The sequence below is a fragment of the Osmia bicornis genome, chromosome 7 (assembly GCF_907164935.1).
Source record: "Osmia bicornis bicornis chromosome 7, iOsmBic2.1, whole genome shotgun sequence".
In the NCBI taxonomy this organism is placed as follows: domain Eukaryota; kingdom Metazoa; phylum Arthropoda; class Insecta; order Hymenoptera; family Megachilidae; genus Osmia; species Osmia bicornis.
Genome location: NC_060222.1, coordinates 514830 through 533971, shown reverse-complemented (window position 1 = coordinate 533971; position 19142 = coordinate 514830). Strand labels below are relative to the sequence as shown.

Here is a 19142-nt window from a genome sequence, read left to right as displayed (position 1 = left end):
TTGGAAAAATCCTACCTCTCGTTGAGTTCGCATCTACCGTTGAAGAAATCTCAGATTCATCGAGATATCCAAGACACGCACTCCTGCTGCTTATTCGATTTCCTGTTGTACGCCCACGTTTCTACCCCTAATTCGATTTTATAGCTCTGCAGTGGTTGCACGTTGCACCTTGAAATCGTGTGCTTGGTCATATTATCTGTGTTTAATCGTATACTAACCCAAACCTCGTGTAATCATCCAATTTTTTACAATTAACCCTTTCACTTTATTTAAAAAAAAAAAAAAAAAAAAGGAATGACTTCGAAAATAAATTATTAATGTAATTTCGCAATATTTCTCGTCGTTGCAAGAATAATACAGCAATTCAAATGCTACCCCGTGCTAAAACTAAAACGAACACGCGAGTTGGCCATTATTGTGGTAAAAGTTTCAGTGAGAGGTGCTTGAGATTTTTTCAAAAGCAGTCGTCCTTCGTTACATTTACACGTGAACTCGTTACACGTTCCTAACTGCTCAGCAATTTCTTTTTCTTTCCTATGTATTTCCCCCCGCGTTTTGTTTCATCTCGTTACTTATTACCGCAATTTTTACCAAACTAACAGGATAACTTTTTTCATCGATTTTGGCCTTCGCTAACGATAAACTTTTGTTATTTTCCTGTCGATCGCCAGATGTTGCAGCGGAAATATCGCGCAATATGGTCGGAAAATTCAATTTCGCCCTCTCAAACGTACTATTTATTGATCTCTTATTAACACGCCGAATGTCAGTGGGTTTACAAATTTAATACAATTAAATAATTAAAAGAGACAAAAAATTCCAAGTATCATTAATATTATAAAATTACATGAATATTTATGAAGAATCAATGAAATTCAACTTTAATAAATGACACAAGTTGAAACACATGAAAATTCAGAACATCGAATAAAACGATTTCCAGTACTCTGGATTCGATCGTTCGTCATTCAAATTGCGCGCGAAATTGTACAACCGCACCGGAAACCATTGGAAAATTTAGCCGGAGGCTGCGTCACCCCTCCAGGGATAGGCTAATGCTTGTAATTAATTCAACTGGAATCTGCGTGAAATTTAAATGCACCTGCACTATTGATTTTTCGATTCGCCGGCAATTTTGACCGCTCAGGTGGCACCACCTTTGCGTACCTAAACTATGCACATGCGTATCAATCTTGGTACCAATTCATGTTCCAAACGTTTCCTACCCTAACTCTACTAACTTGTAATTTTAATAAACCTTCTAATTTCTAATGTCCCATTAAATCTCAAAATGCTCTAGTTTAAATATTTCAGAAAAAATGAATTTATCAATCGTAGGGCGATATGAATAGTGGATGGGGTGTATTGTAGAGTTTACCATATGAAATTAGAGTGCAAGTTGAAAATGGTTTCTCGAGATGGAATGTATTACTTTAGGAAGGAAGTTGGAATGTGACTGCGCTCTTCGATATGAAGTGGATCGAAGCAATAGGGGACAGTGACGAAATGTGGAGCACAAGTAACCGTGCTGTCATCGGAAAGTTTGAAAGTAGTGCCATTTCTAAAGAGATGCTACGCACGGTGACTGTACACTCAAATAAATAATAGAAAGCACAATGTACTCTCTATTAAATAATAATATCCTAAAAGGACAACTTCCAACCAGCATGGATATGTATAAATTCATTATCCGTTTAAACACTGGTACCGTTTTAATTTTCATTCGCCTGAGTATCGCGTTTTTAATGGCACAAAGTTACACAGCACTTTGTAAACGACTATTAACGAAATTGCTACTCATAATCGATCAAATAAAAATTTCACAAATCATTAGCAACAGCTAATAATTACACGGAGATCGTTAAAAAACTCAATACCTTCGTAAAACTTATAACTACCGGATCGAACTGGTCGAACCAATTCGTTTTATGTAACAAGTTGAGCGTTAACCACCTTTTGATCTTCCTATCAATTCGTTCAGGAATGAAAAATCGTACAGTTGGCTGGTTTAATGGAATGCATAAAAATAACGCGTACCCAAGTGTACTCTCTAATAAAAATATACTATGTCGATTCGAAGCCAGTTCTACATTTCTCACCTGTCCCCAACTGCGAAAGGTGTACTTACGTGACAATCCGAGGCTAGAAAATTAATGAGAGAAAGTAGATTTTTTCGATGACGATAATTTATTCCTCGTACTCACGCCCTTGGTAATACCGTAGGAGAATTAATGATGCATTTATGGAGATAGTAACGGGGTAATTAGGGTCGTTTTACTCGGTAATCGCGACGAAATCACGGCTCATTGTCGCCTCGTTCAAAATAAAAACTGACAAAGATTACTTTTCCTTACATTTTCAACTTACTACTTTCTTCTGCAGATTCATCACTGTTCTACTTTTACCATCAGTTGGGCCATCACTGACCCACGGTGTTCATCGCAAGAACAATTTTAATTAACTGAGAAACTGCATTTTTTGGTGCAAGTTTGCTTAACTATTCTGCTTTCATACACTTCTCTACTTTGTACTTGCTACATAGGATGATTCATAGAAATCTTTCCGGATCTACCGATCGTTCAGTTTGTATCAAATGAAAAATTGAAAAAACATCGGGGTGGAAATTTTAGAAAATTACCGGTGCTCGTAAAAAAGAGAAATTCTTCCGTCTTTCCGCGAGTTTCACTGTTGCTGTGATTCAGAGAAATGACAAAATAGTACCGGAAATGAGGTGAACAGCAACGATAGACAACGCTTTCCATGATTCCTTTCTCTGTTACATTTTTCCCGTACTATCTAGACAATTGAGGGTTGGCTCAGTGAAATATGCTAATCTCAGCTCTAAATTCTCGTAATCAGCTAATTTGCTACCTGACGAACGCCATCCGGAATGCATTCTCTTTTAGAGATGAAAATTTCTTTTTGCATATTAGCAATAAGAAACCTTATGACGTAAATCTCACAAGAGAAAAATACATATATAAAAATGGTAGGAATTCCAATAATCTGTTTCAAAGTATTTTCCAATAGAATTGGAAATCTATACGCTATTTTTAACAAATTTTTGGGGCAAAGAAAATTAATATTAAAACGTAAACCGATACATTTCGTTACAGAACGCGAACGTAAATGATCCCATGGTCTGTCACGATGCAGTCGGCACTAATCATGAATTGTAAGTATACTTTCTAACGATGCTACTGGAATCTCTAATTGATCAACGAAAACGATTAACGTTTTCTGTTACACTGGAATCTCAGGTGTCCTTGCGATGGGGTTGTTCACCTGTATCGATGCGATCACCGTATCGATTGACCGATCTGATAATAAACCGGTAAGTAAAACGAAAAGCCCTTTTTAAGTTGATGCAACCAAAAAGAGCTTCTGTTTTTCGCATGAAAGTCGAGCAAGGAAAACATTGTCCCTGTTGAAGCTTTCAAACTATTTTAAGCTAATGCACAAGATACACAACAGTTGATTGATGTATACATTAAACATCTCTTTCTTCTCTGGCTCTCGAGATGACGTAAATTTATAGCCAATATTTGTTCAACTTCCTCGATCGATTAAAAATTAGCAGGATTAAGATTTTCATATCGCTCAAAGTGAAGTTAAATTAACGTTTTCCAAGTATCATTAATAGTAATTTTCTTTTAAGTTCCTTAATTTTCATCTGTTCCACGTAACTGGAGCTACCGAAAGCTTTAACAGGATCACGTTTCTACAGCTAAGCATCAGTTTTCCGAATGTAGGTCAGCGATTTAGTATAAACTTTGCTCAGTTAACGTACATTATGTTAATAACGCGATAAAAGTTTGTAAGAAGATTTGTAATGTGATTTTTCAGTCGACCTTATCCGTGTCAATGGTGATAAGTTATGAAACACAAAACTAATTAAAATTTTTAATGAAATTATTTGTCAAAAAATGATGTTTGAAAGGAAAAAAGAGATTTGCTATCGATAGATTTTAATTTCCTGGAAGGCAACGTCACTTTCTCGTTAACGCAATATCAGACAACCTAAATCTACCTCTTATAGCGTAAGAATTCATAAAACGAGGCCTCGTTTCAGTATCCCTTTCGAGAAAGTTGGATCCCCACGATTCACAGAACGAACATAAACATCTCAATGCGTCACGCAACTCGAATCGATTGTAACTTCCGTTCTGTCGATGACAGAAGAAAAACATCCAAAGATAAACCCGGATCTGTTTCCCAAAGGACTCGTTTTTTCATTCTATTTTCCCGTTTCCGTCGCTTTGTGTTCTCATCCTGTTTTCTCCCATAGAATTGTTTTCTTCCGTGTTACGTTTCGAAACGCTAAATACTTTTTCATAGAAACGAAAACTTGCCGAACACGCAAGTGTTTAAACTGCTGCCTATTGATTCAGCCAACGATACCCTTCAACCCTGTTTACAGCCACCGACGCGATCATCGATGATCGCAAACGGATGGCGGCCACTGACCAACGGCTACGAAGAAACAATTGGCACAAACGTATCACCATCGAGCGGTCTCGAGAGGAACGGACCGTTACACCCCGTTCTAGGTAAACTGCAGGAACACATGGCCACGTCGGAGAAGCTGAAACCGCAACGAAAGGGTAAACCGTCCTCCCATCACGACTACAATCCTCCAAGCATACTAGGAAGCTTCACGATGCTTCACGGTCATTCGGCTGTGAAAGCACGTGGCGAGCTACCGAACCACAATTATGCGAATAAACACGTCGCCTCGGAGACCCGAGACTACACCTTCCTGATCCCACCTCCGAAAGACGCCTATCGTTTCGAAATGGACCACCATAGGAAGCCGATTTTGCGGGATAACTCCGGATACCTTCGTCAGCCACAATTCGCACCCCCAAGCGGTCATCAACCACCCGACCCGATAAAGGCGGCCACGTATTTCATCAAAAGTTACACCTCCACCACCAACATGCCCTCCTCGCCAGTGTCGCCCCCGAAGAACAGACATTACGCGGATCCGTACGTTCCTCAGCTGCTTCAGCCTCCAAGGTACCAGGTGAAGCCATTCGAATCGCTGAAAGTGTCCAACAGCGCTAAGCCCTATTTCCAACCCCCTGGTACCGCGCTGGCTCCCGACTTTGGAAAGGATAAACGGCTTACCGACTACGAGCACCGAGCCAACTACGATAAATTCCAACCGCCCTCCCATAATGATCACCTGATCAATCCTGCAGGCAGCGGAAACTTTTTCAGCCAAGTGAACCACTCGCCGCCTCACTCCTACAAAACTTCCTACGAGAGAGACCCAGCCTTCCTGGTGCACGAGAGCCACGAAATCGGCTACATTACACCTCCTTCCATCTATAATGGATTCAATTTTAGACCCTCTTTGCCGTACGAGACTCTACTGCCGCCAGACGTGTACAGTTCCTCGACTCCATCGCCCACCACCCCAAGGGAGTCAAACAAATATCAGCAATCGGCTGATCTCGGTCAAGGACACGATTATAAACGACCTGGACATAACACCGCGACTAAACAGGTCGATAATGGAGGACACGGCGAGATTTTGCCCACTTCAGGGATAGGGAATACCTATTACGTGTCGGAACAACAGGATCTAACCCCGCCGCCTCCATCTTGGCCAGCGCCAAAGAATAAATACACCTCGGACATCAACGAGGTTCTACCAAGAGTCAATCCACCTTCGAAATTCAATCAGGAACCCATCGGATCCAATCAGATCCCTCAAGTTCCTAAAGTAGTGTACATCAAACCTCAGGCCCAAGCTCCTCAGTATTCAGGCTCTGTCCTACCGATTGATATTCGGCCAGAGAACAGCGAACCGGAGTACGAGACACCTGAGAGTATATCTCTGAAACACTTCAACGAGCAACAGTATCTTCTTCAGCAACAACTGTTGCAAAGAGACAGACAGAGGCTGGCCGAACAGGAGAGGCAACAACAGTTGGAGATTGAGAAACAGCAACAGGAGGAATTGAAGAAGAGGCAGGAAGAGCTGAGGCAGCTGTTGGAAGAACAAAAGGAAGAGGACGAGGCTAGATTGGCTGCCGAATCGGCGAAGAATCAATCGCAGCAACTGGCTAAAGTGACGGAGGAACAGGGTCCTTATTCGATCCAGCTGACGGAATACGAAATCCCGAAGGTAACCACCATTCCAACCGCGGTGATTACCGAGCAGACCGCTCTTGGAGAACTGCCAAAGGTTCAACAGTCTCAGGTAGGTCTTTCCAGGGAGGCTTTTTGCCAAGTGTTTGACCACCGTGGAAGTTCGGTAATATAATAAAATGGGGGATAGGTTACGATCCGGGTGGTTATACTTCAGGGACAGTTTTGGAATAATAAATATGATAAGCGGTGTGGGCGTTACCAGGAGTTTTAATTTAATTTAAGAGAAAATTAGGTACCTTTCGCGATATAAAAATCAATATTTGTCATTAATTACCAAGTTCACAACAAAGTTTCAAAATCCTTCTACAGGTAACTCAATCCAGCTATACCATCTCGGAGAGTCCCGCGGTGCCGAGTCAGCAGTATCAAGATCAATTAAGAAATCAACCAGAACAAGTCAATTATCGAGAGCCTCAAATTGATTTACGAGCTCACAGGCCGCAGAAACCGTCACGCGATCAATATAGGCGAAGAAAGCCAAGCACCTCGGCATACGAGCCTGCACCAACAGAAGCTCCCGCCCAGCTTCCGGAAACCTCGCTGCCTATAACGTTGCACGCCGAAGAGGTACCCATTCAGACCACTGGCACCTTTGAAAGCACCACCCTGCCGTCGGTAGTGACACAGAAGCCGAGAACCCGAAGACCGGGTGCGCCTCTGCGTCGAAGACGGCCAACTACCACCACCCCAGAGCCAGTCACCGCAGCAGAAGACTATCTCAAGTACGACAGACCTGAAGAGGTGAAACAGCATCTGGATCCATCTCGAAGAAGACGAATCAAACCTACCCAGGCCAGCTACGACGAGTCGGTGACCGAGAAGAAGGCTAACATAAGGAAGAGGCCTGGTCACAGGAACAGGGTGAATCCAGGAGAGCCCTTCGAGGCTGAGATCGTCACAGAGATCGTTCATACACCGGTGAACACCTACAAAACCCAAACTGAATCTCTCCAGACCTACACCGATTACAATCAGTTCGTAACGAACCAGCCTAATGGTCAGCAGTTTGATTACACCTCGCAAAAGTTCCTCCAGGTTGATGAGCAACCAGAAGATACCACCCAGCCCATACCAGTAGAGTACTACACGGAATCTACCAGGACGAACGTGGAAGACGTTCCTAACAACGAGAATTATAATGAAAATACGGGTCCGGTGACCAACATCCCCCTTGAGAACTTATTTGTTAGAACAGAAGGGAATTACTATGATAGAGCGACGGCGGTGTCATCCACCAGCGCCGGTGTCAGTTCCATCTCCAGCGTGACTACAACCCCATCCACTACCACATCCACCGAACAATCGACGACCGAGGCGCCTCAGATAAGCACCTCCACCATCCGATCGCACAAGATCAGACCAATGAGATACGGAAACACAACCAGGCCGCGGTTCAGCATTAAGGACTACAAGAGTCGGTTGGACTACAAGAGCAGATTATCCCAAACGTCCAGCACAGAAGCGTCATCGACGCCTGCGCCGCACACTAAGCAGAGAGGAACCAGTATTAAATATCAGCAACAAAATGGCGACACGAATAGAGAAAATCCTGGAAGATACAAATACATGTCCAGGATGAACTACAGGTCAACTTCTCCTACTCCATTGGTATCCAAAGATCAAGAAACAGCAGTGGAAGAAGGTACCTCGTCCACCACAGAGAGGAGCAATCGTTTCGTGCCCAAAAGAAGACCAGTTAGCGCGAACGTGTACAGAAGTAGGATATCCGGTACGACGAGTAATCCTAACAAGAACCAACATCAGTACGATAGTGAAAATCAGAAACCGAGCACAGCTCGGCCAGAGAACGTGTTCTCCTCGTCGGTCAGACGGCGACCCACGATGAAAAGCAGGTTACCCGCCCAAAAGGAGAGCTCGACCGTGGCGTACCACGCGAGAAAGGAAGCCGAAGCCACGGAAATGGCCGCGGAAGAGACCAGTTTCTATTCCGCCGTCACTACAATGGCCAGCACCCGAGTGGCCGCTAACGAGATCCCCGTTGAAAACGAGCAAACTGGCTCCACCGACGTTCCAGCCGTTGACGAGGACAAAAATGCGAGGAACGAAAGTGAAATCAAGCCGAGTTTTCATGCTGAAAATGAACATCCACCTGGCGAACCGGTTGCCAGCAGCACGGCCAAAACCGTGCACGAGAATCGGTTAAAGGAAACCGCGGTCACCGACCAATATTCCTCGACGAAAACGGAAGTGACTACCGTGTCGAACGAAAATAAAAACGAAACTGCAAGCACGCTCGACGATGAGGAATTGTTCGCCAAAGCGTCTCAAAGCGTAGCGGATTTGACCAGCTCCGCTTCGGCTTTGTATGATAAACCTGGCATGTTCAAAGCAGTCTCTCCTGAGAGCAGAGTCGTGGCAAACCATTTCAAGATACCCACTGACGAGCCCACTTTACCTATCGAAGCTTTCTTCCAGGAATTATCAAAGAAAAGCTAAGTTTCATCGGGTAAACGAATGGTTTGATGGTGATTCGTGTTTTTGGCTTACCTGCATGTCCGAAGCATAATCGACTCTTCAGAAAACATGGGATCTTCGAAAAGGGAAATTAAAAGACAGTTGAATTTTTGTATCTTCTTTTCTTTCTTTCGAAATACCTAATTGATTTTAGGGGTGTGGATTTTTTTTTGATAATTTAAGGAAAGACGAAAGGGATGTACCAAAAAATCGTGGAAGAAGCAGGTCGTTTGAGTAACGATTAAAAGAAAAGTAGGATAATTTTTCAAAGAAAATGAAATAATACGTGCAATAATTGCTCTATCCTGTGATGATGTTTCACCGTAAAATTTGAACAGCTTTACAGGGAATTTAAGATACCAAATGCATACATTCGAATTAGGATATTAACGATCCAAATTATCTTCATGCTATCCTAGATGTACCTAAATGAACTAATTAATTTATTTGAAACGCGCCACGTACACTGAATCGTTCGATCGTATACCAAGGCATCCATTATTTTTCTAACAATTGGTGCTATGAAATGGGGGAAAAAAAAAATAATGGATGCTACGAGATATTTTTGTAAATATAAGTACTTTAGAGCGTTTATCTTATTCGATTTCAAGCAGATAAATACTCGTGATTAAGTGTTATTTAATATCGTGATGGATACACTAGACGTAAAGGAAAATATAGTAAATATTTTTAAGAATGAACAGAGATCATTGAACCTTTTCTATCGATGTCAAGTGTTTTCTACGATTCTCAGAAACCCTTTTCTAAAATTAAATAAAAATTGATTTAACTAAATCGAGAATCGTAGAAAATAATATATGTACCTATATTGATGTATCCGTACGTGTAAGTAGTAAAATATCGAATAAGCTCGGTGCATCGTGTTATTTATATTGATTAAGCAAATTCATGTACACTGTAAATATATATATACATAATATATATATACAATAAATAGTATACATAAAATATGTTGTTATTTACATCATCATAGCGATTAATCCAGCGAACGGGATATCCAGTATGTATGAAAAGGTAATAGGTCAAATCGTGTCGAAAAAACACGGTGTCAAACATTCCAATTTAATTCACAATCCATTTAATTACGTCACGATGAATGGTTACATGTGTAGTAGTCATTCACGAGTAAAATACTAGTTTGAAAAGTATAATTCACCCCTTCTCTTTTCATTGAAAACACACTAACGATAATTTTAATCGTTAACTCTTTCGCTATGATATAATTTAACCCAGCACGACAAAACGTTAGAAAAAGTAACAAACTTTTTGTTTTTGGGTCACGGTTGACCCATTAATTTCAGGAGGTTTTTTGTGCCAACACCTTACACAGGGTGTAGAAGCACTTCAAACCAAGTTTGCATCCTATATACCACTCTGAAGAGACTCGAGCTTCTTATACTTCCATATATCTTTCAAACCCACATTGTTTTTACGATCACGCTATGTTTCTTCCTCCAACTATACTTGACATTTTTTGCCTATTTTTCTATGGAATCGTTTGAATTAATAGCGAAAGAGTTAACACGGTAAACAAGACAAAATAGTACTTTACCCGGCTACCTGAGTCTCCTCTAAAGATCGACAATGAGTTCTTTCGTTTCACGGTTACAATGTGTATACATATACACATATATAGGTGTATAGGCCTACAGAGATTAATTCGATTGTACCTAATTTAGAATTACGCACAGGCCGTACATTGTTAACCCTCTATAAACCCACATCGAATTTATAACATTTGTAAAAATAAAAAAAAAAAAAAATATATATATAAATAAAAGCTATAAGTACCTTCTTCTTTGATGCCTTGTATGCTAATGTTAATATTTCTACATAGAAATTATATGAAAAAATATTGAACTTCATAATTCTAGGTTACAGAGGATTAATTAATCATTCACGTTGAAATATGTACGTCGTGTAAAACTCCTCTCCCATTTTGTAATTGACAATTAGTTTAACGCGCTTTTCTTTTTGTTTCGTTTATTTCTTTTCCTTTTTTTATTTTTTTTTTATTTTTTTTTATTCAGTCATTCGAGGTACCGTTGTATATAATATATACGCATATATACATAACAATATTAAACTATCCAGACGAGAATAGGCACACTCAACTCATACCAAAAGTATTTACAATGCCAACCACAAAGTGGTAGAGCATGAAGTGGACGTTGCACAGCTACAGACGTTTCTGTACGCACACGGAAACGCAATTTTCTACAGATAGAAATTCATCGAAATCACTAGGATAATGATAAATGAAACCTGAGACACATCGATTCGCTTTGAAATGATCGCGAATTTACACTTTGGTCTACGAACGAATGTTGGTCCTTACAGGAAACTACGCAGGGGTAGTTTAGAAACTATAGGAACAACATAACGATAAGCTCCTTTCGTCTAATTTATTTCCTATCATTAGACTGCGGATCTTTATGCAATTAGGAATCATAGTCCTATTTTTTGCATAATCATCCCCAATCTTCAGCACCCCAATTGTAATTGGTATTCCTAAAATCGAAATCACACGAAAATATACAGGGAAAAGATTTAGCACTACATATTAACAATCAGAAGACAATCATTAGTTAAAAAGATGTTAGAAAAAGGAAATTGCGGTACGACACGTGTGTTTGTATACGTATATAAATTGTTTTCAGCATATTTATACACAGAATTTCTCGCTATAAATCGCTTATTTTATTTTAAACAGCACGACATAACTAAAGCTGATGTTTTAAAGTACCCATAGTAAATACTATGCTTAACTATGCTTCAATCTTTCGGCTCGACCCTTTCAATTTCTTATTTAGAATTATTCTGGACATCGTTGTGGATACGAGCAATTATTTCTTCTTACCCTATTCGAAACTAATCGTCAGAAAGCCAATTTGCAACTTAACGTATTGTCAATAGATGGATATTGAAATAATTGACAATATTATATATATATTAATAGCCTGAGAACTCCGTAACACATTTGGAATATTTAAAATATACAAGATGATTGTCTAAATATTCATTCGAGGCAAACTTTACTCATTAATCTTAATGATCGGAGGACTCCTTAACGAAAAATGAAATTACACTTTCGATTGACTCGAAAGAGTAAAAAAAAATAAATCATTTGCATAAACGCGTTTTCACGTATACTAATTACGCGCCTACTGATTCGCGTATTGTAAAAGATCTATAAAGCCGAAAGATTAACACGCGATGTACTTCTAACACTTTCAAGCGGGTCATTCCTATTCTACGACCCTTTTTAGAATTTCCATGTGTGGCTTCGGCGTTGGTCCGCTTTTAGTACGTTATTATCACTTTGTTTTTCATTTTTTTAATATTTTTTTTTTTCTCCTATTATTTGCCTTGCAATCGTTTGCTTTTTAATGACACGTCGATCCACGTCGATCGTACCAGATGCACGGTCGAGGAGATCGAAGCTTAAAATCGATGATCTTCACGTCGAAATCGCGAGGCACGTACAATAAACGTCAACGTCGGAAATTACTGACGATTCGACGGCTAATTTCGTTGATTTCACTCGTTAGCCTCGATTTTCCCGGGATGATCGTTGTTAATGCCAGAAATGTGTGAAACGTTAGGTTGGTGCGAAAGGATCGTCGTATATTTTCTTTTTTTTTCTTTTTTTTTTTTTTTTTTTTTTTTCGAAGAGGATCTCGTATATTCGCGAAATAATGAATAAAAATTAATCACGTTGATATAATTGATTGATTCTATAGATAAGTTTCATTCAATTCCTTTGTTATACAATTCGATCGCTACGCTATATTTGTCAAAAGACCTACCAAGCAGTGATTTTACCATATGTTTAACACATTGAGCTTATTATTGTGATAATATTTAGTTTGTTTTATTACCTAGGATTTATAGTACCTATTCTTAGACGATTTTTCCTTCCAAGTCGAAAATTAATCGAGGATCGTTTAAATTAAAAAGATATTAAGCTCGCCATAAATGTCACTTGTAATCCATAGACAAGTTAACATCAGCAGTCTTATTTCAAACACTTTTTCCTACAAATACGACAACTCTTTTGCACCGACCATTACTTATACTCCTCTCTGTATCCTTCCATTATCGAAGACTCAAGAATCAATTACCCTAATTCTATATCGAAAGCAAATATGCTTGAGGAATCACAAAACCATTAGATTATAGTTTAAGAAAATTTTCCTAAAAGAATTATCAATTGCCAATAAATAATTATTTTCGTTACCATGGCATGGGTAACTCCCGCGACAGTGGAAACGTTAATGATTAAGAGTAATTTGTATCACGAAGAAGACTCATTTTAACTCGAGTAACTCGAATGAAATGTAACAAGGCGAAAGGTTAAAGCGAGCTTCTAATACGCGGTCAAAAAGGTTCCCTATAGCGAGGAGAAGTCGCGTGTTGCGGTTTACCGCTGAAAGCACTATGAATTGAAGTTCTTTGGCTTCAATTTACTGCATCTCTCTCTGGATTTCTGGATCTTGTGTAAAAGCTGCGAGGACATTTCACGTATAGGGTGCCCCACCTGACACTTTCTATGAAACATACGTATACGTAATTTTCAAAAGCCACACAGAATCTATTTATCTTTAGATATCTATTTACATAAAACTCATTTTCAACATTTTCAATGGTACCGTACAATTTTCCTTTTATAAATTCTTGTTAGCGACCGGATCTTTTCATGATTTAAGACACTGACCAAAAATGACTGAATATTGGTTGAACCAGGGTTAAAAAGAAAAGGAAGATAATTTGAAACATTAGAAAAATATTGTTTCAAATTTGTTGGGACACCCTCTACATAGTATTTATTAATTTCTGAACATCTTATGGTAATGCGATATGAAAAGAAATTCAATTACTTGAAAATTTCTAAAATTTGGAAAAAAATCTACGGTATCTTATAGTAAAGCTATCCCTTTAGAAAAAAATAAAATATGCGATCAATGTCTGGCAAAGTTTTCATATAAAAATTTAACCAAGATATTGCGATACGTGAAATCGATCGGAGGAAAGCAGCAGTGAAAATTTTTTGCGAGCATTATTGGAACGAGAATTCTGGAACAACGAGCATTTGCATATTCAATGCATTTGCGGCTGGAGAGTTTGCAATTAAACTTTCTATGGAGCCGACAACATTACAAATATTGTTCCTTTCATCGTGCAAGTAGTATGAAAGGTACGCCTGTCGAAACAACGAGAAGTCATTGAAAGAGAAAAAATCGTTTACCTTTTGGAAAAATTCTACAGATTGACCCATTTCGATCTGCACGTCAATTGAAAAAATTCAACCATACTCCGAGAACAATGCCGAACTGAAGCAAACTCAACTTCGTGAAATAAAAATTGGAGGAAATCATTAACTTTACAATCTCTGAAAATCTGCAAGTTTCCTTTTAAAGAAAACTGATTAACTCTTTGTAAAATAAAAATTGAACAAAACTTGTTAACTTTGTAATCACTGTGTCTCAAGAATTAATTGAGTATGAAATTAATTAATATTGTAAAAGAAATATGAAGAAAATTATTGATTTTAAAATAAAATCATTGCTGTTTAATTAGAATATTAAAACAACTAATGAAAATTAGTTGCGAAATTCGATCGATTTCTAATTAAATTTTCTTTTTTCCTCGTGGAAAGGGATACGTATGTATTTTAACGGAGAATTTAACCTAGGTAACTTATTCTTACAGCGGAAAAACAGGCAATTCCGTGGAAACTCGAACGCAGGAAGAGCTAAAGCGTTCGTTGAACTGATTTACGCCGTTTACTATCTTCCGACGAAACTTTTTCACCGACAGACAAGTTTTCAAAGTTCATTTGTACGATGAATTCTCCATCCGGCATTTGAAAAGCCAACTTGGTTATTAGAAACATTATTACGAAAACACGGAAATGTCTGTAAAATTTCTCATGATTACGCTAATTACGAAAGTTCCTTTGCAAACGTCGCCGTACGCATCAACTATGTAGATCCTATTATTTAGATGAATTTCTGAAATTAACATCGCAATTGTTGCTAGAATAATGGACACCCTTGAATGAAATACCCTTTGTGTCAACATGCATGAGAAAATGTAAATCAAGCATACTGTGAAGTTGTCAGAGAAATGTATGCGTTCCAAGATTTCAGAAATTTACAAATTTTAAATCCTTTGATAAGAAAATAATTGCGTCTGATCGCAATTCTAAAAAAAGAATAGCCATTTTACAATTTTCCGGAATTTCTATCTCGCGATATTACTCGTTCGAAATCCTTTGGATTAATTTCCTTTGTGGCAAATTTGCTCGCAGATATGAGAGATTTATCTATGTAGGACGTTTCATATTGAAATTTTATCGTCTCTCGTTTCGAGAATCCCGGAAACGCATCCACAAAAATTTCTCCCTTTTAAGAGACGGATGAGATAAATTACTTTTATCGGATGCGCGAGGTTTTCTCGGCAAGCAGCACGATTTAATCGAGCTAAACGAAAAACTCGATTACACGGTGACGTTGGATCGAGCAAAAAAGTTGCAACTACTTCTTCTTCTTCTTCATCGAGATTCCTATTTCACCATTCGACTGGTGCTAATCTGTAAGCTTTTACTCGCGACTTTCATATTAAAAATTGCACTGACGTTACCTATGTACACTTTTACGTATAATTAAATTTTAATGGTCAAAGAGTTGTAATTAAAATCCTAGCGGGCAAAAGTAAATTGAGACGATACGAATTTCATATAGAGAAGAAATTCCAGAAATCAATTCAATGACATTGATAATCCTTTGAACAATGTTCACCAAGATGGGAAACTTGAACAGCAATATCGTTCGATGTTATTATTTAATGCTAGCACCGTGGAACACCTTAGCGAGCGAGTTTCAAATAAAGGAACACCGTAAATCTGATCGATCGATGTACGATGGCACATATACATATATACATACATATATATACCGTTTACCAGATTGTATATAGATGATGGCACAGGTGCACGAAGGCATCACGATTAATTCGCCTGCATAATCGAAGAAGAACCGATATTGATCGAACACTGACGATGAATAACAAATCTATGAAAGTATTCGAGTACCAATATATTCACACTTGCAATTTCTATTACTAATACCTAATAGTAACACGATATCACTTACACTAATATATTGGATAATTTGTAATTCCCTTTCCACGAGTTTCAATACGAATCTTATTACAAATGAACGATCAATAGTAGAATTTTAATGAGGAAGAGATTATGCATTAAAATTCCATCGAAACAAAGGCAATAATGAATTTAATTATGACATAATAACTAAATACCAATTTCTCCTAAATATTACCAACCTTAATGATCAGATCTCATTATAGTCAGAAGAAATGTATCAAACATTCAATTACATGAATAATTCATTTTCCCCTCAACTGACAGTATAAATTTTCAATTCACTATGCACATATACATTTGAATAATCGCTAAAATAAATAAATCGCTCAAGCATTCGAAAGCTTTCATCAGAGATTTTACGCTAAATAAGAAAAATACCCCCTGACGCGCCTAAGATATCAAATGACTCACTCTCTGGATCTCATTTCGCAGAATTTCCAATAAACTAACGCAAATGAAATTGGAATGCCTGTAAAGTCTGATATTCCTTGTTCTATCCGGCAGCATTAGGGCCGTGCGTAACGGAGTTCATAAATTTCCGAATGGTGATTAAGACAAGGGGTAAATCCTCGCTGCTTTCCGCTCGCTAGAGTCCGCTCGTTTAACGTCAATATCGAAACCCATCAGCCGAGGCTCCAAATGAAATTATTGATCCATTTTCGACTTCCGTTAACAGGGAACTTCAAAGCGGCTCTATTTACCTTTCACGCATCATTTAGAAAGGCTAAACGGAAACCACGAATTCGCGATAACTTTCTCCTTTCGAGGAGTAGAACATTGTACCCTTCAAGTAGATACTACGAATGGTTTGGTTCGTTTTTTGGTCAAAGGGTGATGAATTTATAAAGGGTGGATGCAACGCGAATCGATCCTCATCACCTTGATTAATCGATGACTGAATCCGATGTCGCATCCTTTATAGATGAGAAACACAAGTAACTAAATTGAAAACTACGAGTGAAATGTTTGGATATGGAAATAGTCAAAGTGATAATATAGTTATTGATTCATCCCGTATAATAGAAAAGTTTGCGAGGATGTTATACGCACGATGTTTTGTACCTGCAATCGTTTCCACGTTAACATTTAGGAATTATTTAGAAATTGATATTGAAAAATCGTCGTTCAATTTCCGGTGAATTCGATTTTCTATTTGCACTATGTTCAGGATGTTAAAATAAGTGGTTGAAAAGTTCACAAACTCATAGTACTATTTTCATCTAATAAACAATTTTTTTGGTTTAGTAATATAAGTCACTTTATCTTGGTACCTAGGTATACAGTAGTAACTTATATTAATAAATCAAAAAAATATACATATAGACTATTTTAATCCAGCAATTACTTGTATGCTTATAAATTTCTCAACCATTTCCTTTGAACACCAGGTATGCACCATAAATGATGGTATTAAACGTACAACTACCATTAAACATTTCCAAACTAAACATCCCCGATAGTTGACCAAACTGTATCCTTACTTCTATAATAGTACATTAGAACCTTAATTATCCGAGCTAATTACGACGACATGACAGAGAAACGCTTGGTTAATCGATAGACTCAAATAATCAAGATTCCGCTGTATCATCAAAGTATAACTTTAACACCTTGAAACTGAACATCAACCGCAACACCTTTCCACCATCCACACCTCGGAAAATCCGTTTCGCAACTAATTCGATGATCTCGATGATCTCCGTTAATCCTCGAGCAGACGGTCAATTCGTAACCCGTTTCAGGTTATCGAACATTATTCGCCAACAGTTTCGAAACTGTCCCTATGTACTGTGTACTGTATACTATATATACATCCGTCGTTCAATTTGCCAACGGCTAAAGATCAAACGTGGATCGCGTTAACAGTGGAAGCATAATCCACGGCTGGTCGAGAGAGCCGTATGTCGCCATCGCGTCGGATCGAAACGCATTCCACGCGGTTGCCTTTCCAATTTCGCTAATTACGTTCTCGCCACCTTCGCCACCTTCGCCACCTTCGCCACCGTCGATGCATTAAACCGCGATGCATTTCGCGCCGAAGAAAAGACAAGAAAAAGTAAAAGCACGTACCACGTGTACGCGATCGATCGTCCGTTTGACTCGGCTCGGATCGTCTCTCTATTAAAGTTCCCCCGGATAGCTCGATGAACGTACGATTATCCGGTTCAACGCCTCGCGATCAGGTTAAATGTTCGATCACCTCGCGATACTTTTTTCGCTGCAAAACACCATCGTTACACGGCTAAAAGCGTGTGGTTATCGTTGATGTCCAACAATGGCCGTTGTTGGTTCGCTTGGCCAAGATGATGCTGCAAGCTCCTACAGGAGAGCCCACGTACTAGTTGTTATCGCCTAGACGAACGGAAGTCCGCACTAGGCTATGCCACTGTGATCACCCCTTCCGGTTCCGGGGACCAACAGTTGTCCGACAGCCAGCAGCCCACCACCACGGTCACGAATCCGATCAGCAGCGCTAAGAAGATGTACGCCTCTGCGTTCCCTAAGGAATCTGTACGGATGACACCGGATATGCCGTTTCATTTGAAGAGAAAATTCGTGTGACCCCATGCAACGAGCGGACGTGAGCGAGCAAGCGCATTCTAGGTTTTTCTTGGCTTCTTTTTTCGTTTTTTTTTCTTTTTTTTTTTTTCTTCTTTTTTAGGGAAATGCGGAGGGTATCCGGAGGAGAGGGTGCATGCGGAACATCAGCTGGGTTACGATGAATTTAATAAAAATGCATAATAAACTCATGAAAAGCTCCCCCCAAATTGACGTACTTTTAACAAAATAAAAAAATAGTGTCAACACTCTCGGTAGGTAAATTAAAACGCAAACGAGGTAAAAAAATGAATTTCAAATTCCTCGTGTTTCTCATAAATTTCGAGACGAGATAAAATCTCAAGTATTCGCTAGTAGAAGCTGGAACGCACCGATCTATGTGAAATTTGAAAGTGAAATCAGAATCTCGAATCACGAGAGAAAAGACGTGTACCGTTCATTCGTTTCATGAATTTTTCACGCCTCTTACGATATTATCATCGAAGCCTGCGACAGACTTGACAGATATTTCACTTGAAAAACGAATTTCAAATCAAATAACATCCGTCTCTGTTTTCTTACCCCATCAAAACTGGCAAATATGTAGTCTGACGACAACCAGATACCGAAACATTTTCTCTATTTCTGACCTAATTTCATTGCTCCATGCGATATTGAATTGCTGTTTTATGTAACAAAAACGTATTTTCCTCGTGACGAAACCCCATCTGCGGAGACAGTTTATAGGATACTATTACAATAGAAGATTCTCCGACAG

The 19142-nt window shown here is 38.8% G+C and overlaps 2 protein-coding genes across 5 annotated transcripts in view; one reads left to right on the top strand and one right to left on the bottom strand.

Annotated features, from left to right (window-relative positions):
- The window catches only part of LOC114874024 (glycine-rich cell wall structural protein-like), a 102150-nt gene that overhangs the window by 33728 nt on the left and 49280 nt on the right, over window positions 1–19142 (bottom strand). For 3 of the 4 annotated variants that reach the window (XM_029182911.2, XM_029182912.2, XM_029182913.2), the window contains one exon: window positions 9669–18335. The exons of the other annotated variant lie outside the window; for it this stretch is intronic. In XM_029182911.2, coding sequence (XP_029038744.1) covers window positions 18205–18335 — 131 coding nt within the window. In that variant the 3' untranslated portion in view covers window positions 9669–18204. Of the gene's footprint in view, window positions 1–9668; window positions 18336–19142 lie in introns of those variants that run through there. 4 annotated transcript variants of the gene reach the window in all.
- Window positions 3130–8619, top strand: LOC114874020 (ras guanine nucleotide exchange factor R-like). Its single transcript, XM_029182906.2, has 4 exons — window positions 3130–3175; window positions 3261–3334; window positions 4421–6211; window positions 6472–8619. The coding sequence occupies exons 1-4, from the start codon at window positions 3130–3132 to the stop codon at window positions 8617–8619; spliced, it is 4059 nt and encodes a 1352-aa protein (XP_029038739.2).